The 27,865-nt window shown below is 35.9% G+C and overlaps 1 protein-coding gene across 4 annotated transcripts in view; it reads left to right on the forward strand.

Annotated features, from left to right (window-relative positions):
- Positions 1-27,865, forward strand: part of COL11A1 (collagen type XI alpha 1 chain) — a gene marked incomplete at both ends in the record, with an annotated part of 178,684 nt that overhangs the window by 15,542 nt on the left and 135,277 nt on the right. For all 4 annotated transcript variants that reach the window (XM_080916365.1, XM_080916367.1, XM_080916364.1 and 1 more), the window contains 3 exons: positions 6,654-6,821; positions 13,152-13,365; positions 18,978-19,140. In XM_080916365.1, coding sequence (XP_080772491.1) covers positions 6,654-6,821; positions 13,152-13,365; positions 18,978-19,140 — 545 coding nt within the window. The remainder of the gene's footprint in view (positions 1-6,653; positions 6,822-13,151; positions 13,366-18,977; positions 19,141-27,865) is intronic.

The following is a 27,865-nucleotide window of genomic DNA, read 5'->3' on the forward strand; positions in this document are numbered from 1 at the left end:
AAAGTTGTTTCATTGTTGCAGTTGTAAACTTGGTGAAGAGAATGCTTGCTATTCAAGCATGAAGCCTTCAGAGCACCAGCATCTATGTACAGTTTGGGTATGGTGGAGTCTATCTTTAACTCCTGTGTTGGGTCAGGGTGTGCAGAGCCAGGTGGGTTGGAGGAGCTAAACCTCTAGCCAGCTTAGCTCTCAACTGGTGAGCTGTGTGTTTAGTGAGAGATGTTGCCTGAAAATATAATGGGAGTGTTAGAAACAGTCATGCTGTGTTAACTAACACTGTCACACACAAGTATGTGCCCACAGCCACAAACACAGGTATGCACATTAACATATACACATTTGTGCACAAAAATTATAGCTTTTGAGCTTGACTTGGAACTTTGACAGTGTCACCTACAGAAATTGAGTTAATAATTACATGTATAGTGGGCAGACAACTTTTGTTAAGACCTCTCATGAATTTTGAGAACTGTCTGTATGTTGATAATCAGTAAATTATAATATATGCTCACTGTCTCTTATGGTTCAATACCATATAATACATACATTAGAATTATAATTTTTAAGAATTATTTTTATTTATTAAATTTTACTTAGGAGGAATATGTGGGGGAGTGAGGAGGGAAAGGAAAAGGATTTAGGGGTATACTGAAGAAAATGATAATATGACATACAATACAGATCACATTGAAAGAATTATACAAATACAATGGAGTGTGTTACCTTGGGGAGAAGACTGCATGTCAAGAGGTTGACATAACCTTCATGAAGGAATAAAGAATTTCTGAAGGATTCTCTGGTGGACATTTAATAAAGATATTTACTAGATCTTAGCCTACCGGATATCATCACTGCTGTGTATTAAATTCATCTGAAAAAAAAGAAGTGTGTTTGTGTGTGTGTGTGTGTGTGTGTGTGTGTGTGTGTGTCTGTGTGATAGTTTGTGCTGGATTCCCAGGTATGCAGTACCCAGAAGCAGGAGTGTAAATTGAATGTCATTTTGTGCAGCAGTGTCACTTCAAAGCCAATCTGCTCAAATTAGTAAGGTTTAGTCCAGAAAAGAAATTGTAAAGAAAAAGTGATAGGCTTATAGGTTATTTTAGGTCAGACAAAGAGGGCTTAACATGTATGAGGCCCTAAATAAAATCCCAGGCTGACCCAAACAAAAGAAACCAAGAACAGCAACAAATCCCAGAGCCAAACAAATAAAGCCCAAAGGAAACAAAGCAAAAGACTATAGTTACGTTCATTTTTATGATCTATACTGACTTTGTTGAAGCCTTGGAGAAGTAGCTTTAGTGTGTGAAGAAGAGCCATAGGTAACCAGAAAATGTATGTAACTCTTTCCCAGTCTTTACAGGTGGATACTCAGTTTATGTTGCATATATGTCTCAAGTCAGAGAAGGCCTTTTGCCATTTAATAATGCACAACCACTTTTATGTCAATAAAAATCCAGGAAAGGAAGAAGGCAGTGCTGCTTCCTTAGAACAGTCTTCCAAGGCTTGTCCTTTAAGGTGTGGTAACAAATTCATCCAGGAGAAAGGTCTTTGGGGTCAAGAGCTTTATTTGTACCTTTTTACCGGTTCTGAAATTGTGGTAGATGTATTTTCTGTGTTCACACCTCACAGGCACTAAATGGTGGAGGTAAAACTCAGAAGCAGTCAGAATTTCTAATCCTATAGTATACAGGCTTTCACAGTATATGGAGAAGTTGGGGGAAATGCCAAGATAATATGAGAATCAAAATAGTGGGTGATATTAGGATGAGGCAGAAAGATTCAACAGAAAGAAAGGATTAGAAACCTAGGACCAAACTTCTGAAATGGTGTGAATATCTAAGAGGCTACTTGAAAACACAGGAAGAACATGAAGACCCTCAGAAGCCTTGTTTCTTGATGAGAAAGTATACGGCACTCAGAGAAAGATACTTCCATATATTTTCACATGTATTTTGCTCATTTGGTCATATATATATATATATATAGTCTGTGTGTGTGCACATGACTGTGTGTGTTTGTGTTTTTTTACCAGTTATGTACAATTTTATGTATGTGTGAGTATGTGAGTGTAGTATACATTTCTGTGTATACATCTATTATCTACTACTTCTGGAATACATATCAAAAGATAGACAAATACCTTAAAATATATGAATGGCACAATGCCAGTATAGGCACACTACATGAATGTTCAAAAAAAAAAAAAAAAAGACAATATATTTTAAAGATACCATATTGGATCTATCCTACTTCTGACTCAGGCAAAGTGTTAATTTTTTCACATAGTGGGTAAGGATAAATATGTGTGTATATGTCCATATCCTCAGAGTAGACAAAAGTGTTTGGTGCATCTCTTTTAAGTCCCACCTAATATTTCTACAGTGCTGACTGTGGTAGTATTTCTGGGACAGTGAATATCAGAATGACATGCACTGGGGTGGAGTGGGGGTTGAAACTAGGAGGAAAATTAGGCATGACCAGGCCAACAAGATTTTCTATGCGTGGAATGTGGATGCCCTTTGGAAGTCAGAGGGGTGCACTGAAGGAATTTCAGCAGCAGAGTTGCTTGAAGGCTAGAATTTAGGAAGCTTAATCAAGCAGTGGAATGCAGAGGGACCAGGAAAGTCACTAATGCTCTTGAATGGCTTCTGTAGGAATGATTAGACGCCCGTGTCCTGGTTTCCTCTTTGATGACCTCATTGTCTATAATAGAAGACAGGAAAAGTTACTGAATACAATACTGTACCGAGTTAGGTATGCCTGAAGATGCTTCACCATGGGCAAGGAAATAGAAATAAAATACCAAAGCCATTGCTTTGAAGTTTTAAACAGTTGGAACTAAGAAAGCCAGAAGAACTTTTTTGCACATACTGTACATATATGCGGAAAGCAACAGGAACTACATTATAAGTGTTTAATAAGTGCTGTGGCTCCTGGGATGGCAGGAGGAAGCTACAGGCACAGTTTCAAAATGAGTTACACTAGTTGTGTAGAAAGAAAGAAAACAGAATTTGTTAGCTGAATTTTACTTTCTTTTTTAAAGAAAATATTTCCTTTTAGAAAATTAATTTAAATTGAAACTTAAAAGAGCAACAACAACAACAAAAACCAACAGCTGTGAATTGGGGACTGAGTGGTGACATCACACATTGTCCCATCAAAGAAATTTGTCAAACTTCAAGGGTAGAGTCTCTACATTGAATTCAGAAAAAGGAAGATGCTCGCATAATATCCATTTCAAACTGGAAACGGATACTGTTTGTGTCCTTGTAGATGTCTTGTGTTAGCAGTCACTCGTATGAAAGCTCTGCTTCATCCTGTGCATGGGTGATGGATGTTCAGTTTGAGCACAACTTGTGCTTTATTTTTTATCATTGGATTCCAGCCTCTTAGGCCCTGTTCATATGTACTCTAGAGACTCCTTCAGCTCACAGCAAGAAGATAAAATAAAATAAGTTGATAATATGTTGTGGTTTTCAGTCACATTACTTCTCTGGGTAATTTATATCCTGAAATGTGAATTGAGCTTAACTTAAAATAAATATCAGCATCAGGAATCAATTAACTGGCTTACAATAATTTCAGACTATGTTCAGTACACTTTAAGTTTCCTTCTGTGGTTTTCATCTGTGGGTTATTGCAGTTACAGTGGGGGTGCAAAAAAAGACTGCACTTACACAGAGCCCGAGAGTACCCTTAGCTTAGCCTTTGATGCTCAGCTCTTTCCTCTGCATAGCAGGAAAAGGACATGTTATTCATGAAGATTCCTGCCTTTAAAGTACTGAGGCTGGTGACAAGCCACATGTTAGGAACTTTGTATCTGGTTGTTAGTTTAAGTGTTATTTTCTTAGTTTTATGACATGACAAAGTAAGATAGTAAGAATTGTCTACAAATAGTCTTTTTAAGGAGTTTTAGTGAAAACCAAGTTGTAAAAGACGATTCAGATTTTGAAACAAATATTTAAAAACTGAACTAAAGGGCGCCTATATTTGAAGCCTTCAGCCTTTCTTATATTCACAAATATTATTTTTAACACTATATGTTATATTGACTCATACACAGATTTTTATGTATCAGCTACAATCCATACATGCAAAGGAGTTTGTTATTAGAGAAAATTCTATTTGTTATTAGAGGAAATTATATAAAAGGCATGGTCAGTAAAGAGCTACCTATGTACATATACAGATGTACAAGTCAGTGTTCCTTGAATTAATGAACTAAGGGAGAAATCATGCCCTCTTTTCCTCAACTCTCATTCAGTTGCTCATTCATAGTTTCTGTGAGAAATTGAGTGTCCTTATAAGTAAATATTCACTGAAGTTACAATTTTCAAAGAACCAGAAGCTGGTGAGTTTGTCCCTTGAGAAATGAGATTAGGATGCTGGCTTCTTATTTCTAGAATCAATCCCAATTTCCTTCTCATCAAGTCCTTGCATAAATAATATACTAAGGTGTGTACTGTGGTAGCAGTTCCTGTTAACCTACTATATTAGAGAGAATTTTCAGTCATAAATAAAAAAGATAGCAGTTTCTGTATACTCTTAAAAGTACACATGGCCTCTTACCTAGTGACCAAAGCATTTTAGCACCAGCCCAGTTAAAATCTAAGAATTTTAAGGGCTATATCTCAGTCATGGTGACTAACACATTGGGTAGCAAATAGACTAATTGGAACATTTTATTTTGAAGACACACAGAAACAAACACATGATAAGTATACTGATATGACAGGTTCTAACACTCATTTGTAACAAGGGTTATTCTACTTGGTTCATGTATTAACTCAGAGGCATGAATGCATTGTCTTGAAACAGAGATTCTTTTTTTAAAAACAACTTTATTTTACAAAACAAAGATAAATGTACAGATTTTAAACATTTTTTGCTTAAAATTATATTTTTGTCAGTACTTTTTTTCAGATTTTAACATAATTTTTACAAAAAACTATATGAATATATTTTTTAGTCAGTACTTGATTTTTTTCAAGGTTTGATGGTATGCCTTGAAAACTTAATAGTTACAATGAGCTAAAGTACATGTAAAACAAAATGTAACATGGAAATAGTTAAAGTTTTCTTGTTTTGTAAATATTTTTTTTGTTTTGTTTTGTTTTATTTCTTGGACTTCATACAGTCTATGAGTTGTTTCTGGGGGAGTGCAAGCCTCTGGGGTTAGCATCCCACTATCAGTGACTGCATTTTATGTCTGTTCTTTTGTGACTGGGTTATCTCACTCAGGATGATCCTCTCTAGATGCAGCCACTTTTTTAAGAATTTGGTTGTCATTGTTTCTGGTGGCTGAGTAGTATTCCATTGTGTATATGTACCACAATTTTTGTATCCATTCATCTTCTGAAGGACATCTGGGTTCCTTCCAGCTTCTGGCTATTATAAATAGAGCCGCTATGAACATTGTGGTGCATATATCTTTGTGGTGTATTAAAGTGTCTCTGGGGTATATGCCCAGAAGTGGAATAGCTGGGTCTTCAGGTAGTACTATATCCAATTTTCTGAGGTATCGCCAGACAGATTTCCAGAGTGGTTGTATTAGCTTGCAACCCCACCAACAGTGGAGAAGTGTTCCTCTTTCTCCGCAGCCTCGCCAGCATGTGCTGTCATCTGAGTTTTGGATCTTGGCCAATCTGACTGGTGTGAGGTGGAATCTCAGGGTGAAACAGAGATTCTTAATGTTCAAAGCGATCATGTATGTCTTCATCTTTGTGGTTTATTGAATGTAATGAACCTACAAATTGTTTGTTTGTGATCATTGTTTTTAGCACCCCACAGAAGTAGTTAGATGATTTCATGGATCAGAACTCCATGACTTTTAATAATTGAATACAATTCTTATCGTATGTATCACATGAGATTCATTCATTTAATTCTTTCTTTGTTTCAGAATTTTGCTGCAATGAGTAATGCCAGAGTGGACACACTTTGAATTCTTTAGACAAGTAGCTTTTGGAATTTTGAAGTTCAATGTTGCTTTGTTGTTTTGAGAAAATATGTAATATTACTTTAAAAAAATCTTAGAATAAGGAACTTTATGATATTGCAGATTTAAAATTTATATTAGGGAATGTTTGATACTGATAGTTCAGGATAAGAAGATGGAGTGTTGCCTGCAATTGTGCACCTATCAACAACTGAACTAGCTACTATGAATGTACTTCAACCCAGTAGTCACACCGTTGGCCCTGGTTAAACTAAATATGTCATAAAATCTGAGAAATAGACTGGTAGTGATGAAGAAGGCTTGATAGGAATAGAGGATAAAGGAAAGTATGAGTAAATGTTATTCAGAATGCATCATTTAATATAGGTATAGAATTGTTAAGCCACCAACCAAAGAGTAACCATGGAGCAATGCCGCATATGTAGCAGAGCCCTTGCTTCTGGGAAGGCTCGATGCCCCAGTATAGGGAAGACGTGGAGGGAGTGGGTGGGTAGGTGGGGGGACACCCTCATACAGGCAGGGGGCTGGGGGATGGGATAGGGGCTTTCCAGAAGGGAATAACATTTGAAATGTAAGTAAATAAAATATCCAATAAAAAAGAATTGTCAACAATATTAAATAATTAAAATATCAAAACTAAACTGGTATGTTAAACTATTAAATTATTTTAAATTTTTTTTCACTTATTTTTCAGCTGCTCCAGTTGATATACTAAAAGCCTTAGATTTTCACAATTCTCCAGTGGGAATATCTAAAACAACGGGATTTTGCACAAACAGAAAGAATTCTAAAGATGCAGATGTTGCGTATAGAGTCACAGAGGAAGCACAAATCAGCGCCCCAACGAAGCAGTTATTTCCAGGTAGGTCTCCTTTATTCTTGACCTATTGCTCATGTTGCTGCCATTGTCGATACAACTTCTATTCGTTATTTGCCTAACAGTCTTTCTAATGTGCTATGAAATATCCAGTGACAGTATGGAATATAATTTTTCATATAACAAAACCCAAAGCAATTCTAATCACCAATGATATAATGAAAATATCTAACTGCCAGGCTAATTTAATCTGCTAACAGAGACATGCTTATTTTCAATGTTTAATCAAACAATTCGTTATGCTTTCAATAGAATATAGAAAGGCAGTGTTTTATGACTATTTCATATTCATGGAGTGGGGATTGAAGGAAACTGTTACAATTAATAATTGATCATTTAACAGTCAGGTAGATTAAGACAAACAGTGCATATTTTCCTAATATTAGTGTAACTATTTACTTTTAAAGAAACTATGTTTTTCATTTTGGTAAATGTCCACTTTGAATCTTTTTACACATTAGTCTTATATGAAGTTTAATATAGGGTGATAATTTGAGAATGAATGGCCTCTATAAATATGTGAGTTGTTTCCCAGTTTTGGAACTGTTTAGGAAGGCTTAGAAAGTTTGGCCTTGTTGGAATAGGTGTGGCCTTGTTAGAGGAAGTGTGTTACTGGGAGTAGGCTTTGAAATTTCAAAAGTCCACATCAAGCTTGGTTTCACTCTCTCTACTTCCAACTTATGGATCAGACATGAGTGTTTAACTACTGTTTCAGTGCCATATGTGTCTGGCACCATGCTACCCGCCATGATGATCAGAGGCTGTCTGAAACTGTAAAGAATGAATTCCTTTTTTGTTATAAATTCCCTTGTTCATGTTGTCTCTTCACAGCAGTAAAATAATAACTGAGACTAGGCACCACTCACACATACTCAGAATTCTGGTATTAAGAGTTTTGTGAGACTTTACCTGGTAAATCTTCATGTGATTTTGATCAATTTCTGAAGATTATTTTTCCCCTATGGGAGAGAGTTGAATCCAATGTTATAAAATCTTTTGAAATAATAATAATACAGAAAAAGATGATGGAGTGCAGAAATAAGAATTCCTGATACTGCGTTGTCTAATCATGCAGCCCATCACAATGAATGCTGTTGATGTATGTCAGGTGTTTAGCCTTTAATTTGTGCTTTTGTCCCTATTTAACAGAGGGGTAAACTGAGATCCACAGATGCTTTTTAACTTAACCAATTTTATTTAGTTATGGTGATATAAGATAATATAATATCAGTATTGCATATTTAATCAGACTTCATTTTTATGTTTTATGATTTTCCTCCAAAATTAACATTTCAATGTTCCATATTGTTTGTTCTTTCACTGTATGAAGAGCTCACTTCTGACTCTATGCATCCGTTTTTAAAAGTGAAAAAACAGGATAAAGCAATTCAATATAATAAGCAAAATATTATTTTCATGGGATATTAGCTTCTTACCTTTTTTTTCTTCCCTCTTCTTTCCTTCTTCCTTCTTCCTTCCTTCCTTCTGTCCTTCCTTCCTTCCTTCATTTCTTATATTTTCCTTCTGTTTGTTTCATTTTTGCCTTTTTTGTTTTATTTATTTTCTTTCTTTCTCTTTCTATATCTTTTTTCTGCTTTCTCTTCTTTCCTCTGTTTGTGTGTCCCTAACAATGCCCCCCTTTCCTTCCTTCTTGCTATGAGGGTCTCACTCTGTATTTCAGGATGGTTCTCAAACAAATAAACTTTCTGTCATAGCCATCTGAGACACTACCATAGTCTGTTCTAAGGTATTTGCAAAACATATTTATCCTGGAACTCACTAAAATTTTCATTATGTTTTTGGATTTCCATTAGTTTTCGCTGAGAAAAAGCAATATATTGACACAAAATATTATAAGCAATAATTCTTTTGTACTGATAATTTAAAAGTTGAAAGTCTTTAACATATTAAGTCCATACCATGTTTTGAAATTTAATTAAAAACCTTAAATAATTATAATGTGGCATTCACTTTTCATGTCCATGGATAGCTTCTATAGCTAATAAGAAATTTGCATAGAAAGCAAAACTAGATGTGAAGTAGTGGAACTTTTTTAGCAATAGTAGATAAGATATAGTTCATAATATTTTATAATTGGCTCATTATTTCAAAGTCATAATAATTTAATTAGTATGGTGTTTGATCTTTTCTTCTTTGAGAATTATTATAGTTTATGCTGTGGAATCCTGTCTCATCCTAATTAGCAGAACTTATCTGTGCGATTGCTTTATACCAGCCAGGACTCTTGTGTTCTGGCGATGGTTCTTGTAATGATATTTTAGATAAGAGATCTGTATGACAGGAGTCTTATTTCAGATAAGAGACTCCTATAATAGGTAATCCAAATAAATCCCTTCTTAGTGATAACTTCTTACAGATATTGAATACATTCTAATTTGTAATGATGATAATAATAACAACAACAACAGCAGCAGCAACAATAATAATAATAATAATAATAATAATAATAATGATAATATGCCATTAAATATATCAAATTAGTGAGCATTATTTAAAAAGTGGTGCATTTTTTGATAAAAAGCTTCAGAGGATTGGGCACTTCAGCAGGCATCATTGATAGCAGCCATGATTTTCAGGAAAAAAGGTTAGTATAATGTTGCAGAATTGAAATATATGTCTTGCAGCAATCTAGGCTGAGACTTTAAACTAAAAAAACAAAACAAAAATAACCTCAAATGTGCAATGCAATGAAATAGAGCTCATGTTTTAAAGTCTCATTGACACCTTTGGAAAATATGATATAAATATTCTGAAAAAAAAAAGAAAAGGAAGAAAGAAAAACCCTGAATTTTGACTTACATCTTTACAACTCTGAAAGGAGGAGGGTATTTCAGCTCAATTTATGGATGAAGAGTTGAATGGATGGAGTGCTTTAGTTGGGTAGCAATGCATAACCATCTAAGGCACCATATATAATAAGACATATGAAGTATCTAAACATGCTTACAGAGCCAATAGCTAATGGAACTGGAGCCAAATTCTTTTTTCTCCAACTAAAGTATAATTTTCAATGAATGCAAAAATGTTCTTATTCCTAAATTTCAAAATTAGCCATAACCATTAAAACATAAAAATTTTTTTGAAAGTTATTTTCTGCTTGGAAAAATATTGAACAAAATTTAAATCCCTAAAATTATTTTTACTGTGAGTTTTCATATACTATTTACTAGTGGAGGAACATCTGTTATTAAAAACCCATTGTAAGAGTAATGTCAGAATGTGTGATACGCTTGGAGAAAATCATGCTGCTTAATACAGATACAAATTCTTTGAAATGAAAATCAATTTTAAATATCAGCTTGTGACTTTGCAAGTATTTTCTATTGTCTTAAGTCTATGTTTATATTTCAATATGTGAATATTTAAGATGTTAAACTTTCTACCTGATTTTCATATTAAATATTGATAACTATTGTTTCATATATTTAATATAGTGTAGGACTAGTATTGTATTAACTTTTGTTAAATTATAATTAGAGTTTTCAAAATTTATACTGTATAAACTCAGTGGCTTATTAAATGTTCATGCTTCCCTCATGAATACAATGTTTTCTGATGTCTCATCTTCCCTAAATGTGTTTCTGTTAATTTTCTCAATAAAGTGAACAAGTTATCTTTTATGCAGCTCATAATTTAATGCCTTTTTTTACATTATGAGATCATAGAACATTAGAAGTTATTTACCTTGGGTCCTCTTCAGTTATAAACTAACTTACTTAAGTATATATTACATTAGCATAGAAATTACAAAGCATGTTGTTAAGCAATGTTCTTTGTAGATTTTCTATCTCACTTCTATGGTTATTTCTCTTCTAATGATATTCAATATAAAATTTCTAATATATTTAAGTCAAGTTAGAAGACAGAGATATACTAGAGAAAAACATTCTTGACCAGTATGTGTGAGATCCTGGGCCATCACACTAAAAGTTGAAATTGAAGAATATATATCTATATGCATAAATGCTTAGTATATTCTAACTGGTTGGAAACAATGACTGGATAGGTAGGTTGAGAGATTCTGTAATTAACACCCAAAATTAAAAACAAACACTTTTTAGTGTGGTGTTTAGTACTGACTTAAAAATATATAGGAGCCAATTTGTCAATGCTGACTCCTTTTTGGTAGCATGACATTTAATTTTCACAAAGACTCTGTAGTTCAGTCTACATCATTTGCCTAGTGAAAGGGAAATCTGTAGTCTGCTAAGAATATCTTGTGGCCGGTGGATCTGACAAGACAGGATTCTTTTTTATGACAATTTATTTATTTTTAGTTGTGTGAAAGAGTACATTCATTTGTATGCATGTGTGTGTGTTTATGTGTATCCTTTGTGTATGTACGTTCATCTGTATGCCTGTTTGTATATGCATATCTCTGTCTCAGTCTTTCTGTCTCTGTCTCTGTCTCTTTGTCTGTCTGTTTATCTCTTTCTCTCTGTGTGTATGTGTGTGTGTGTATCTATGACAGAGGACAATTATAAGTTTTGATTCTCTTTTTTCACCATCTGTGAAAATACCTGGGTATTAAATTCTGGTCATCATTGTTCTTAGCAGCCCAAGATCTCAGATTATGTGAGCTACCATATTAGTTCCCACTCACCTAGTTTGTTCATATATGTGCAGTTAATAAAAACAAAACCAAAACACATTCTTACTTCCTGTCACTGTTCCTTTCTGAATACATTTAAAAAGCTTCCCATCCAGAAAACATCTTCCTCCTACTGTTATTCCCAGTAGACTCATAGAGTTCCTTTTTAAATGATGCTCACTGAGGCAGCCATAGTCATTCCAGTGTATTTTAAAGAGTGTTTTCACCATAAGAAATAGTGCTTTGATGACCATTAAATATCTCTGCAAAGAAGCATCTTCTCATAATTAACAGAAATAGAACTGCATAACTGTGTTATCTTTGGAATTTGTACCCATGATAGTCATATTTATAATGCCATTTTAAATATCATTTTACATTACAACTTCTAATTTAATTAAAGAATGAATGGACTTGGTATTAAAGCTTTTGATATTGGTTCAGATAACAAAAACATGTATTTGTGAATGGATAATATTTTAACTGAAGCAATAAAATTCTAAATAATAAAATAGTACATGTACATATATATGCATATATATATAATATATAGTTAGTGGTTACATATCATATATAGTTACTTTGAAAAATAAAACCTACAACTCAGATTGTAATGTTTCCATTGTAATAATAGCGGTTCAAATATGAAAAAGGTATATTGTATTTAAGGCAATTTTTGAAATGACAAATTTATCAATTGCTTAGTAAGCACCTGTGTAGGTCAGGTGACATTCTAGGTACTTGAAGTAAGATCATAGAAAGAGAAAACAAACATGACAGTGTGCCTTTCTTACCCAATAACTCTGATTTTCAGTAGCATGCTTTTCAATAATGAAACTGAACTGTGTTCAAAAATCTCCTAAGTATTTAGAGAGATATTGAAATTAATGATTTTATATTACCTTATCATAGTGCCTTTTCACAATGAGCATGTACAAGAACAGTGTAGACAAAGTTGCAATATACAGCATTGATATCATAGGAGTGGTAAATAATATGGTTTCGGGTGCTGGAGAGATTCCTCTGCAGTCAAGAGCCCTTTCTGTTCTTGCAGAGAACTGGAGATTAGTGCCCAGTGACCATGTTAGGTGGGCCGTAATGCATGCAACCTCATTTCTATATAATGTGATGTCACTGACCTCCTCAGACACCTGCTTGTCATGGATTCACAACACACAGATACAAATACTCTAAAGAATAAAATAGGGCCTGCAAGTTGACTAAGTGCTCAACTAAGAGTTCATGCTGTTCTTGAGGACCTACATTCTGTACCCAGCATCTTCACTGGACAATGCAAAGCCACCAGTAACTTCATATTCAGGGTTACTGACACCTCCACCCTCCTTGGGTACCTGCACTAATATGCCCCCTTCTATTTCCTGTCTGCTCAGATACAAATACTTAAAAAGAGTTTAATAAAGTGCTCTGTTGTGATGGAAATTGTACTGTCATCATGATAAGCTTTTCAGAGTGTGGGCTCAGTTTCTCACAATCATTATACTTTAAATAAATAACATTTGGACTTAATTTAAATTATTACACAGAGAAAGCTTGGTGCTCATATGATTTCCTCTCCAACCACACTACCAGTTAAACTGTTTCTTGCTTGAATTGAGTTATCAGGGCCCCATAAATGGTTCAGATAAAATGGTCTGGGTACAATTTGGAAATCTGTAATTTCTAACTCATTTTGGTCTTTTCAGGAGGAACTTTTCCGCAAGATTTTTCAATACTGTTTACAATAAAACCCAAGAAAGGAACGCAAGCTTTCCTCTTGTCTCTCTATAATGAACATGGCATTCAGCAACTCGGTGTTGAGGTTGGGAGATCACCTGTTTTTCTATTTGAAGACCACACTGGAAAACCCACGCCAGAAAACTATCCTCTCTTCTCAACAGTTAACATCGCCGATGGCAAGTAAGTCACAGAGTGACCAAATATGGTAACCATATTAAAAGCGATTCTATTAACCTTCATATAGTCTTTGTGAATTGTCTGTTCTAGTGGTTATTGATGGAAAACACTGATGTAGTCCACTTCATAGTCTGGGACAATAAAGGACAACAAGGCAGTAGTGAGAATAGGAAATTAAATGTTGGTAATGTTTAAAGAAATGATAAGAGAGAAGTCCACTCTCAGAATGGAATCCAGTGGGTTAAGACACTTGGGCTAAGAATGTCTATCTGGGTTCAGTCTGTTGGACTGACATGGTGAAAGCAAAGAACCAAATCCCACATGTTGTTTGTTTACCTCACCATGCACCCAGCATGTGTGTATTCCTCAATTGATAAATGAGTACGTGTTGCAAAAATTAAAAATCAGCCAACTAAAGAACAATAATGTATTAGCATGGGGGTATGATAGGCACACTGGGCCAAGACTTGCATGCCTACTGCTTTAGCTAGAGAGGAAGCAAAGGCAAATGATCCTGATCCAGATATTCTGAAAAGCAAGGCTGGAACAGAGAATGAGGAGGATACAAATTGTCAGGAGTCCCAGAGGCAAATCACATTGTAGTGTCTGGAACAAGTTGGAGTTTGATTCTGGGTGAGCTGTGACCTCATTTAACTATTCTAAGCAAAGAAATGGCCTGATAGGAATACATATTTTATTGTTATTTATGTGTATATGTGTGTGCCTGGTCTTTTATAGGTGTCATCTGAGTATATATGGAGGTCATAAGAGGGCACTAAGGACCTTGCGACAGGAAAAATTGGCACTTGTAAGCTGCTCAGTGAGGGTTATAGGAACAAAATGTGAGGTTTTTATTTTTTATTTTTATTTTTTATTTTTTGCAAGAGCAACAAGTGCTCCTAATCTCTTAGTCGTTTCTCAGTAGTAGTAATATTGTGTAGGCAGACCTTATAAATTTGACTCGTGCTGTATACTATTTTAAGCACTTAATACACTGCCATCTTAGCTAGTAAAGTTTATATTTGATGGGAACTGAAGCACGAAAATTTCAAATGACTTAAATGTAACAGAGATGACATTTGAAGCTTATGCTATACGCTTGTCAATTCTGGATATTCTGAACCATAGATTACGTTACAATCATGTCCTTTTCCTTAGAGGCTCATTAACCATGAGCAAATGTGTGTTAAATTTGCATGATGCTTAAGTATTGCACGTGGAACTGCAAAATCAGCTTTAAGGGATATAGAGCATCTGGTTATAGGAGTTGAAGGCAGTGTAAAATAAAATAAAGATTCATTTTGTTCTTAGGTAGGATGACCAAACTCTCTCATTTCAGTTATAGGGAAAACTAAGCATCTATAGCCATTTGTGTTATGATATTATGAGCATAATAAGCTCATGTAAAGAAATATAAAATATGAGTCACGTTGCTTCTATTCCAATACAGAGATTTTTATTTCTGGAAGATATTTATTTATTTATTTATTTATTTATTTATTTATTTATTTATTTATCTATCTATTTATTTATTTATTTAGCTTTTAGGCAGAGGTGTGTGTGTGTGTGTGTGTGTGTGTGTGTGTGTTATCATTTTTTAAAGAATGGGGTCCCCAATGGAAGAGTTAAAAAAAGGACTCAAGGGGCTGAAGGGGTTTGCAGTCCCATAGGAAGAGCAACAATATCAACCAGAGCTTCCAGGGACTAAACCACCAACCAAAGTGGAACCAATGGCTCCAGCCCCATATGTATCAGAGGTTGGTCTTGTCAGACATCAATGGGAGGAGAGACCCTTGGTCCTCTGAAAGCTCCAAACCCCAGTGTAGGGGAATGACAGGTCAGGGAGGCACAAGGGAATAGGTGGGTGGGTGGGAGAGCACCCTCACAGAATCAGGAGGGGGGTGTCATAGGGGTTTTTTAGAAGAGAAACTGGGAAGGGGTAAAACATTTGAAATGTAAATTTAAAAATCCAATAGAAGAAAAAAAAAGAATTTCATGCATACTGTCTGAGGTACTGTATTTACATCATTTCTAAACCACCTTCTCTCTCCTGCAACCCCTTCTTCATCAATGGAAGAACTGCATAGTGCGGTGTGGTATGTCAGTGTGAGAGACTCTTATGAGGAGGTTTTTAGAAAGAAAATATAGGAGCAAGTTTCTGTTTGTATTGGAATGTAAAGGAAGTGTGCTCCTACAGAGTGTGTTTGCAGGAAGCAAGTATGTGATCAGCTATAGGGTAACACAAAGCAAAACTTCCAAGAGGTTTCAAGAGCACCAGGAGGCTTCTAGGAGACAGAAAACAGAGATGAGCATCTCTGTGGAAAGTTGCTAGGTTTCATCAACATAAATTATAAATTTATAATTCATAAATAATGTGATTTTTATTTATTTATATTTTTGGGTCTTATTTATTTGGGGTGTGTGTATATGGAGAGAGAGAGAGAGAGAGAGAGAGAGAGAGAGAGAGAGAGAGAGAGAAAGAGTGAGAGAGAGAGAGAGAGAGAGAGAGAGAGAGAGAGAGAGAGAGAGAGAGGGAGGGAGGGAGAGAAGAGGGAGAGATGGATCTTTGTGCATGTTGATGTGGGTGGGGTGGTGCGTGTTTGTGTATGCACTTGAAGGCATGAGCACGTGGAGGTCACAGGGGACGGCAACCTTGGGTATTGGTCCTCAGTAGCCATTTGTCTTCTTTATTTACTTATTTACATTCCAAACAATGTCCCTTTCTCTCCCCTAACACCACTCCAGTTCTGAGGCCCACTGAGTATCCATCCACTCTGACCTAGGGTTTGGCACATCCTCTCTCACTGAGGCCCTACAAGGCAGCACTATTGCAGAACAGGTACCACAGTCAGGCTTCAGCTGTAGAAGAGAGTCTCTGCTCCAGTTGTTGGGACACACACATAGAGACTGAGATCCATGTCTGCTATGTATGTGCCTACCCTGGAATCCAACCCTGGAATGCTCTTTGGTTGGCTGCTCAATCTCTGAGAGCTCCAAAGGGTCAAGACTGTTGGTCTTCTTGTGGGGTTCATTTCCCTTTCAGGGCTTTTAAATTTCCTCCTAACTCTTCAATGAGGATCCCTCTGTCCAATGTTTGACTGTGGGTGTCTGTAACTGTCTCTGTCAGCTATTGGGTAGAACCTCTCCCAGGACAGTCATGCTAGTGTCCTGTCTGCTACCATTACAGAGTATCATAAATAGTGCCAGAGACTGGTGCTTGCCTATGGGATGGGTCCCAAGTTAGGATGGGTATTGGTTAGCTATCTCCTCTGTCGGCTTCATCTTTGTCCCTGAATTTCTTATATTCAGGACAAAGTTTGAGTGACAGATTTGTGGTAGGATTGTTGTCTTTATCCTTTCATTAGGAGTCATGCCACCTACAGATGGTGGCCTCTTTGTGTTCCATGTCCCCACTGTTAGACATCTCAGCTAAGGTCAACTGCATTGATTCCTGGGAGTCTCCCCAGACTAGATCTCTGGGATTTCGTACAGATTCCTCTTGACTGCGAATAGTGACAGATTTCCATTCTTTTTTTCTGACCCTCTGCATCTAACTCCTGGATCTCTCTACACCGTGTCCTGCCTCTGCTCTCTTCTCTCCCTTGCCTCTCCTACCCGGGTACTTCTCTCCCTCTGTCTCCCAAGACTGTCTTGTTCCCCCTTCTAAGTGAGATACAAGCATCCCTGCTTAAGCCTTCTTGCTTAACTTTTTTGGGTCTATGAGGTGTATCATGTGCGTTCTGTACTTTATAGCTAATATTCACTTATAACTGAATAAATACTATGTATATACTTTGATGTTTGGGTTACCTCACTGTGGATGATATTTTCTAGTTCCATCCATTTGCCTGATTTTATTTTTTTCTGAGTCAGGGTCTTACAGTGGTATGGAATATTATTTTAAGGATTAGGCTAAACTGTCTCTGCCATCTTGGCACTGGTATTAGAGCACTGGACAATTCTTTGTCCACTTGTTTACAAGAAGCTAGGTATTGGACTCACATCTTGATTGCGTAGCAAGTACCTTATTGACTAAGCTATTGTCTCAGCCCCGACATTCATGTTTTGATAGTTGCTATCATTACAAAGGTATAGAAGCACAGACCATTTACTACTAATAGGCTAAAGAGATGATGAATTCTCCTAATCCAAGAATCACCAGCATTTGTTTCACCATAAAACAATTGTGATGTTTTATTGATGGTATAATAGCATGAAAGAAAAGGAGCAATTAAGCACTGAAAACTCAGTTATTCTAGTATTATTTAAATGATTGTTAATTTGCATGCTAAACCTAATTTTTGTCATATTATTAGGAAATCTTAAAATAATAAAAAAACAATCAAGTTTAGTGTTCAGATAAGACATTAGCAATTAAAATTACTTTTTATTTTTTTTTACTAATGAGAAGAACATCCCTCAAGACAAGGAATGGTTTAAGTTAGCATACAGCTTTCTTGGCATAAAGTATGTGTAAATTTTACTCCCAGTGTATGATGTTGCTCCAATGATTCTTCTATAAGTCTTTGCTCAATTCAAACCTTTCCTAGTTGAATGTGCTCGTGGAAATACCAAAGATAAAGTGTGTATGGAAATGTACTTGGTTGTTACCACGAGCCGTGCCAAATATCATGAAACAGACATTCGGGAACGCTCAGGAAAGTTTCTGGGCATTTTATTTTATGGTTCTACTCCTAGACACTTCTGGAATATTAATCTAGCACTTTGATTTGGAAGAAAATATAAAGCACAGTGGCTTAAAAATCCAAGAGAATTTCACTTAGTGGTTTCTGTGAGCACCAGACATTGTTAATAAAACCCTTTCTAGGATGCAGGGCGAGCATGCATGCTTCCAAGGGCTGGCCATATTCCCCCTTCTAAGCCTGTCATCACTACCCTGAATTAACTCGGGCAGTAGCTGCAGAGTGAACTGAGCCTCCCACTCCACACATGCTCTGACTGCTTTCTCTCAGTGTTTCCTCCTCTTGCCAGCTCCAAAGAGAAGGAAAGATATTGTGTCTCAGTTTGGATCCTGCCCACGGTGGTGATCTATAACTGTCTTGAAATTAAAGTGGAAAAAGAACATGAAAACACTTGAAATAAATGGAGCTCGGGACAGAGTAGCACATTGTGTTTTACAATTAGAACATTCAGCTGCTCCAGATGGAGCAGCCATTCAGTCAGGAGACAGACCCTTTTATAGCCGCTCTCAGGGGATCACCGGAGCAGAAGTTTTTCTCGTGGAATTCCACTTTGGAAGAAAGCATTTACGCACAGAGAAACTATTGGTTACCCATATCTATCTCAATCTCTGTCAAATGTGCTCATCAGAAAACAGCGAGATTAAGCTTTGGTTTCTGCCCCACAAAGTAACACCGAGGATGGGCAGTCCTTATCTGCACAGGTGCTTAATCCTTCCTCCCATTTTAGGAAACTGTGTCCTTTTGAGTACCTGGTGCTGGACTGGGTAAACAGTAAATTGTCGCTAAGCAAACTACTGAGGCACAAGTGTGCCTCTGTTTTTGTACCATTCCAGCTCACCGTTGACATTTAAAGCTGATTTGGCAGCCAGAGCCTTTGAAGCTTACAAAAAGCATTACTTCGGTTTTTTACAGGTGGCACCGGGTGGCAATCAGTGTGGAGAAGAAAACTGTGACAATGATTGTTGATTGTAAGAAGAAAATCACAAAACCCCTCGATAGAAGTGAGAGATCGATAGTTGATACCAACGGAATCCTGGTGTTTGGAACAAGAATTTTAGAAACAGATGTTTTCCAGGTAAAAATAAATCATGTTTATTTAAGCTGACTGTTGTTACATCAAGTGGGTTAAGAATTCTAGCAATCCCTATGTAGTAAAAGGAAGTTCAAACTCCAGAGGGTGACCTACTTTCTTCCTCTTTCAGTGGAGTGGTGATGTTTTCTATTGTTGGGCCAAAGGATGATTAGACAGTGGTTACTGCAGGGCTTTATTTGAGCACAAACATCCAATTCTCCTGGCAAGACAATCCATTTCAGTCCTGAACTTTATGGTTAGTACTTTAGCTTAGAGAAAAGACTTTGACTTCCTTTTCTAGATGATTAATTCAGAGAATATCCCAGTCATCTACTCTGCCTAACTACCTTTTTCTCTTAGAGTGTTTTCTAATAGAGATTATGTTGAATTATGTATCTAATAGAGAGATGAATTTAGGTTTTAAAATCTCCCTTTACAAAATAAAGAGAAAGTCCTGGTGGAAGCTTTTACAGTTTCATTGGCTAATTATCACTGACTCTCAATCTGTCATTGTATTTGGTAACTTTTGGTTCTCTGTCTTTTTATAGTATAAACAGAACTGAGCTCTGACTTTATTAAGGGATGTACAGAATTGCTAGTGACACAGATTCTGACTTAATTTTTGTGATATAACCACATATAGCTTTATAATGTGATTTTATTTATGTTGTTTATGTGTGATACACATGAACATGTATTAATGTGAACATATGTCTACAAATGTAGATAGTATATATTTTTAAAGATACTGAAGTACTGCATATGTTTATATGGATCATCTGTGGCACAGCACTTAATACAATGAAATCTCATGATATTTTCAGGTTCTATATTTAGGATAATATTCATTGTGACTTTTTAAATTACTGTAGCCTTAACCCTTTGACTATATGTGCTATTATGATAAATTATTTTATGGGTGAATTGTGAGAATACGTAGTTATAATATACTTTTGTACATTGTTATATGTTAATTTAGTATGCAAGAATAAATAACTTATTGGATGTGCGGATATTATAGAAAAGTTGTATAACTTCTACTTTTGCAAAATCTAACTTTATAAGTTCATGAACAGTTTCATAGGCTACTTTACTTTTGTGATCCAAACAAATCTAATTTTCTAGCTTTGTGAGTGAGTGAAATGTAAGAACCTTAATAGAATTTTTCCTTCTCTTCTGCCTTTCCTTTTTCTCCTCCCTGCTTCCAGTGACTGATTTTATAACATAACATTTAAAATCTCAAATAACCACAACTGTTAATTTGAAGAGTGTATTAAAAATTAAAAGTTTCCCTCTGTGAAATTTGTAGTTAACATGACAGTGAGCAGTGAGAAATTATTCTTCCAATCTGTTTTGCATTTTGAGTATTGTTGGCACCCCATGAAACTTTTTATAGGGCACTGATTTACTGTTAATCATTCAAATGTAAATTAACTTACCTTTTTTATCTCTTCCAAAAGAAAATGCTCTTATTTTTACATTGTAAAGTCATTGAGCAACTGAGGGTAAAATAATGAATTGAATAGAATTTCATATTTATCTAATCCAACTATCTGCAGCCATCCTCTTTAAAAGGCTGACATGTACTTTTCTTGACAAATATTGTTGCTGTCTGGATGTATAAAATGCCACACTGGACATTTTTGTATGTGAAAATATGTTATGGAAAAATAAATGCATCAAATAAATACACTTCTTCAACACTGTGAGCTTAGTCTATCATATCTAAATATGTGGTCACTGATGTAGTTTTTCTAAAAGTTTAGTCAAAGTTCTTTTGCTTTTGTTTTTATTTATACCTTGGCTCTTGTGTCGAACTTCTAGTCCTTTGAATTTTTTTTGTGTGAACCATACATAGTGAAGCATGTAATAGTTTAATGTTTGATTAATAATTACAGTGATCATGCAGCTGTGACAACATTAGATATTCATTATCCTGAACACCGCCAGGTCACTTTTTCAGAAATAGTGTGACTCATTTAACTGGGACTGACTTAGTGTATTTAATTTCACGGATACCCTGACCCACATTTCTAGAATGATACCATTATGCTACAGTGGACATCACATATCTCTTTGTTTGTATCACAATGTGATTTTTAAGAAGAATTCAAAGCAAACATAATCAAAAAATGATTTAAGTTTCTCTGAAATGGTTTCCATGAACCCTCTGTGGGACATATGCATTTCCAGTCTACACAGTGTGTCTTTGGCATAGCGGAAGAGTAATTCTGCAGATGTATTCTGGAATGACGACCTTCTGATTTTTAACCCCAGGAACTGGCTTCTCATGAAGCTCTCTATATTTCAGTTCCCCATTTTTTACTTGAGTAATTGAAAAAAATCATGCAGCGGGTGCAGATGATGCCCTTATGCAAATGTGTGCATTTGTAATTCGTAAATTATTATGGTTGATAATTTACTCTCGTACTAATGTACCAAAGTGTCTTTCATTATGATTTCATGTCTTTTGATAACATGGAATTTCAAATATTTTTGTGCTGTTTTTTCCACTGGGGTAACTAGCAGGGTCCTCTGTCTTAATGGAAATTTCTAGTGGGTCTTTTTGTTTGTCCTGAAAAAAAGGAGTTATTTTTTTTTTCTGTCCCACTGCTCATGTATCAAGAACTTTGGACAGTTAAAACCTGTCTGTACCCTCTGGTAGTAACAGCAGCTGAACTCAGGCCATATTAAGAGGAAGCTGGTCTGGCTGGAGGTAGATACACAGAACACAAGGTCCATCCAACGGGAATTCACAGGCCTGGTTTATCTACCCAGAGTAGATGCTTTAAAGATGAGATCAGGACAACTCCTTCCTTAAATCAGAGCTCAGAGCCATGGTTTCTTAAGTTTCCGAAGCACTATCCATTTATTCTTCAGCATTTTAAACGCTGTCAATCAAAGACTCATTTACTTCTAAGACAAACTGTTGTCAGGGTGGCTGTCTTATGAGCTGCCAGCCAATTGTGATGGCAGACAGGAAACCAGTCAGGAAAATTCTCAGAAAACATGAAAGATTTACATTGTTGTTGTTGAATTCACACCAGTCTGTGAGGGTAATCACAGAAGAATTAAGTGGCCAGCTATGAGATATCCTCTGGCTGGTGCTGAGGCTTTCTGAGCTGATAGGTGTGTGTGCTGGGTTAGGACTCAGCCCTTGGTAAGAGCAGTAAAGACTCTTATCTGCCAAGCCACTTTTGTATCTCCTCACAAAACATTTCCCATTTTCTGTGAAGAAATCAAGGGATGACACATTTAGAAGTTATTCTATTTTGGTAGTATTGGAAGACCCCTCAAATGTTAAATAATAACAAATGATAAAATTACCTTAAAGCCATTAAGTTCTAAACAGGTCAGAAACTTTATGCTTTCTTTGTGATAATTTCTGAGATGCACCTTCAAGGAGCTGTACAGGAGTAGACGTAATTTTCCTATGGAGCAATGACATAGGATGAAGGTAGTATTTCATTTTATCCATGTCTTTCATTTAGATGAGTTTGGATGTAAATCAGTAAAGCGTCATAGAAAATTTTGAATTGAATTATAATTGCTCGTTTGTCTCTGTTAGAGCTTCTCTCTCTGCTTGCACAGAAGTCCCTGAGATTGTATTAGCTTCCAGAGTGAGTTGGGGGGACTAACAGCAGAACTGTTGACTGTGCCCTCCACAAACATGGCTGTCTTTTCCATTTAGGGAGTTTCTTACAGAGTTCTTTAGTTATTCATATTCTTAAATGCCACGTTTACTGCTTATTTGCAAAAAAAAAAAAAAAAAAAAAAAAAAAAAAAAAAAAAAAACCCAAAAACTGATTGACTTTTTGTGTGAAATTTATATGTTGGAATGGTTTTTAATCTTTTCTGAGTTCCAACTTTTATTTTGTTTCCCCTTTGATTAAGACAAAGATGATCCTATCAGTTACAGATAGTCAGTAGAACTTACAGACCACTGTGCATTCTGTCTCTTACTTCTTTAGTGCATTAACAGATGAAATGGGCTGATTCCTTGAGAGACACAATCAGCAAACCTCACACTGGAAGAACTAATGGAGCTGAGAAAACACATACCCAATACAGAAACCTTCCTAAGTGTCTAAAAGTTCTCTGTGATAGGAGAACATGGGAATACTTTTCACCTCATGGAAAATGACGTCACTACAGCACCCAATTTTTTACAGATGAAAAAATTAAAAAGTAATTTGTAGACTATTGTTCCTCATGAAATTTTATAAAGAGCAACAATGTAGCTGTAGATTAAACCACATAATTTAGAAAAACAGCTATATATTATTGCTAGGTATAATAATATTTCCTGAATTCCTTTCAACAATTGAAAGTCAATGAACATAATCACACCACTTTGCTAAAAGAAAAGAGAAGGGGGCAGGGTATGGTGAGCCACACATTTGAACTAAGTCCTGGAAATCGAGAGCCAGAACAGTCGGTGTATCATAACCAGCCTGGTCTACAAGGAGGGTCATGCCTTCTAACTGTAGTTGGAAAGCTATGAGTGTGTCACTATGAAGTATGATATCAGCTATAAATTTTATAAATACTCTTTTGTCAATTTGAGGAATATTTTTGTATTAATTGTGCTGAAATATTTCTACAGTGACAAATTACTGTCCACTGTGCAGCCCTAGCTGGTGATTCAGAGCCTTTAGTAATGTCTCCTCTGTTTTTCAGTTATTATTTTCATTTTCATTCTATTATTATCTGAGAAATAAAATTATATAATTAAGTTTTTTTTTAATTTTCAAAAGGGAATTTGGCTCACACCATGGTTCATTTCAATGTGAATATCTGTCCACTTTAGGTTGGTATATATTTAAAAGGAAATGCCAACTATATCTAATTGACTAATAGTGACGGTTAGTGGACTCATGTCTTTCCTAGGCTCTCCTTGCTGTCTATGACTGGTTTTGATGGAGGCTTGTTTATTAAGTACCCAAGAGCATTAGTCATTCATCTGCCCATTCTCAAAACGGCAGTTCTGTGGCCTTGTGCATTTATTAGTTAGGATCATGAATTAGGGATTTTTTTTTTGGCCAGATTATTTCCAAATTTAGTTTTTAAAAATATATTCAGTCATTGTCAGCAACTTAGGGCAGGAAAAACATCAGATCTGTAGCAACAGGTTACTGCTATGTGATTATGTCTCCTGGGATTGTCTGAAGCTCAAATCATCAGGTACTCACCAACCTAACTACCTAAACAAAATCTTTCTTATAGTTCTTAAATATTCTGTTCTATATTTTGTGTTACCTGGTATTTCTTGTGGGGAAATAGATCCCTCTCCGCCCCACCCCCAACCTTGAGTCTCCTGCATGTTACTATACAAATTCTATACCACTGCACCACACTCAATGTTTCCTCTTTTCATTAAGTTCTTTTGTGCACTTTGCATTTAGTCTGAGTAGTTTTTTTCACCATTGCTTCAAATGAGATTCTTTGTCCTGCTGTATCTATGCTTTTCATATTCTTATAAACTTACACCATATTTCTGCTAGTTTTATTGGTCTATAACATGGATTTTTGAGTGATTATTTTGTACTTGTAATTAATTAACCATCTGTGCTTCCTTACCGTACTTTGTTTAATTAAAATTGTAAACATAGTCATCAGACATATAAAAAAATCCTGTTATGTCAATTCTGACCTTCCTATATCTGATTCTAGTTTTGATGTTATTTCTTCACTATAAATTGTGTGTCTTGCCTAATAATATGTCTTGTAAATTTTCTATTGAAAGGCAAACATGGTAGACTGAGTAAAATGATCTGTGGTAAGTGTCAAGAAGAGAGAGCAACCGGTAGTCATTGTAAAGATGAACCTTCTGGGGCCTCTGAGCTTGAGGAATGTTTGCTTTTTCAGTGCTTCTTAGTTCTGTATCCTTAGGTGAACGGCAAGACTCAGGTGGGCTGGAAACTACCCATTTTTCTCGCTCTAGGTCAAAGGCTGAATTTTGATGGCCAGCTCTGCATGTTTTAGCAGATTTAAAAGCAATTCTTCTGCACTTTCGTTACTAGGCATCTGCCAGAATTAGCTCTCTGATTGTTACTGTAAAAAAATAGAACTCTGTTGTTATTTATAGAACTCTTGAAGATAACTTACAAAGGGGTGTGCACTTTACTAAGTTTCAGTGGAGCATTTAACTTCTGGGTAGGTTGGTATTTCATACAATCTTGTCTGTTTCATAAAAGGAAGGTGAAGGAGGCATGTAAAATAGTTTTTATTTTCAGTTCATCCCCTTTTAGTATTCTTTAAATTGGTTTCAATATATAGCACATGATGCGGTTTTAGAAATAGATTAAAGTTCTTGTTATTCCCAAATATTTAGATGCTTCTCTTGTTTATTTTTTTTCTTACATCACATTCAATCTTTAACTTTTCTCCCTGTTCTATGAACAGACTCAGAATTTCTTCCGAAGTTTTAGTCACAGCACTTCTTACCTTTTTATCAGACTCAAATCCTGGATTCTGCTCAGGTAACTCAGCACCTATAGAGAGCCTAAGTCTGACTCTCCTCCACAATGTGCCTATCTTTGCAGACCTCAGGCCATTTTCTATTTCACTTCTTCCAGAAACCGCTGCTATCATCATCAGCCTAGCTAGGGTGTATTGGAATCTCCTGCCATAGGATTAATGGCAGTTCTAATGATGAAACTTGAAGGTGTAATTCTTTATGATATAAACCAAGCACTAATAGCAAATTTTGTTTTGCCTCATTCTCAACCTCCAAAAGTGGTATAATCACATGATATTAGAATTCATTTATGGAACAATATTGTTCTGAGTTCTCTGTGAAATGTCTCTGATTACAAAATACAAATGTAAATTGTATTGTACAAAATCTTGTCTGTGTCCCATCCATATTGAGGAAGCGTTGCACAGGATATGACTCTTAGGAGGGTGAAAGTGAATAGAGAATGAACAATAACCATTTCAGATGTTTCTCTTGGGAAGTTACAAATGAAGCTACACACATCATTCAGTGTCTAAGTAGCACAATAGCTGTTTAGGGAAGGGAGTTATGATGAGGGTAACCAAGTGTTGTGATTTTGTAGTTAAACTATATTTGGAGGGATTAAAGCTGTTTCCCTGTAGGATTCCAAACTGATTTGTTATTTCCTACTGAAATCATTTGGGTAACTTACTGAACTGAGGACCATTTGCAGTTCTTTGAGAGATATATCTTTCCCAAGTTAAGGTACAATGTAGTCTTAATCACCAGAGATGTGTAACTGAGGCTTCAGTGAACTGAAATAACTGAATCTTTGTCTGCTGATGAGTTTCACAACCTCCCACATGTCTCATGAAATCTATAAAGTTTACCCTAGTACAAGGACCAAGTTCTTTACCATTCCTTGTGAACTGTTGATTTTTTTTTTTTTTTTTTTTTTTTTTTGAGAAGTGCGAAATGAGGAAAGAATGATTCTATCTTTCTCCTCCCAACTGGTAAGTTTCCCAAGCTCTAGTGGATGGCCTTGCCCTCTCTACTAAGGGGCAGCACTAACTGAATTTAGTGGGTCATTAAAACAAACGCACAAAACAAAAACATAATAACACTGAAATGAAAATGAAAAGGTTTATAAAGGAGATTATGGAGGTGAGGCACGGAAGTAGTGTGGGAGGCATGTATGACCAAATTTGCTATACATGTGTGAAATTCTCAAAAATAAGAAAAATATAGGAAATAGCATTTTAGCCAATCACTTCCTTCATTGTGCTATTTTCCGGTCCTTACTCAAACTACTTTGTCAAAATTCACTGTTCTATTTTCGAGCCTAGCATATCACTTACCTAGTTATAGAAGAGGTGCTTTTCAATCCACAAATTACAAATAAAAGTGACTTGCATAATTAAAAAAATAATATCACTTTGCTATGGTCTCCAAGTATATATAAATGTATATCTTTTCGTTCTCATCCTCCCATTGATGCCAGACAATGCTATCCTCTGCTGCATATGCACCTCTCTATATAGCAGTTTTTATAAAACAGTTTTACTGCTTTCATGTGTGGACATGCTTCTTTTGTGTGTGCATACAGCTGTGTCCTTACGAGTGCATGCATACAAAGGCATTAGGTGGAGATCAGGTGTGTAATTCACTGTCTTTATGGTTTAGTTTTTGAGACAGACTCTCACAGAACTTACTGTCATTGCTTGATTACACTGGCTAGCCAGTCAGTTCCAGAGATCCTTCTGTCTCCACTTACTTGGTAAGAGGTTTACAAGGCACATGCTTCCAGACCAGGCTTCTTCTTTTTTTTTTTAGTGGGTTCTGGGAATTGACTTCACATCCCCATGCTTATACCTCAAGCAAGTAATCAACAGAGCCATCACTCCTTGGCCTCTCAATCTTGTCAGCTCCTAGTTTAACTCGTCAGGCTTTGTTTAGAATTGGGGTGCCTAATTGGTACATGACCCTTTCTCTTGGCTTTTCTGTTTTAAGAGACCCTTAAGTATGCTCTGGGCCATATGCACACAACACTGGTTATATCAATTCTTGAGAGTTTCCTTTCATCATGACTGGAAGGAGCATCTGGTTTTGACTTTTGAACATGTAATCACATTCCTGAATACTGCAGACTGAGTTCATATGACATGTGTGGTGAATAACAAGACATAAAATGTAACAGATGACTTACACCCAGCCTTGAGGACATGGGTGGGCGCTCCCTCCTCCTTTCCATCAGAAGGCTGTGTGATGTCCTGTTGCCCACCTGCACGT

This window comes from Micromys minutus (assembly GCF_963924665.1).
Source record: "Micromys minutus genome assembly, chromosome: 4".
NCBI lineage: Eukaryota > Metazoa > Chordata > Mammalia > Rodentia > Muridae > Micromys > Micromys minutus.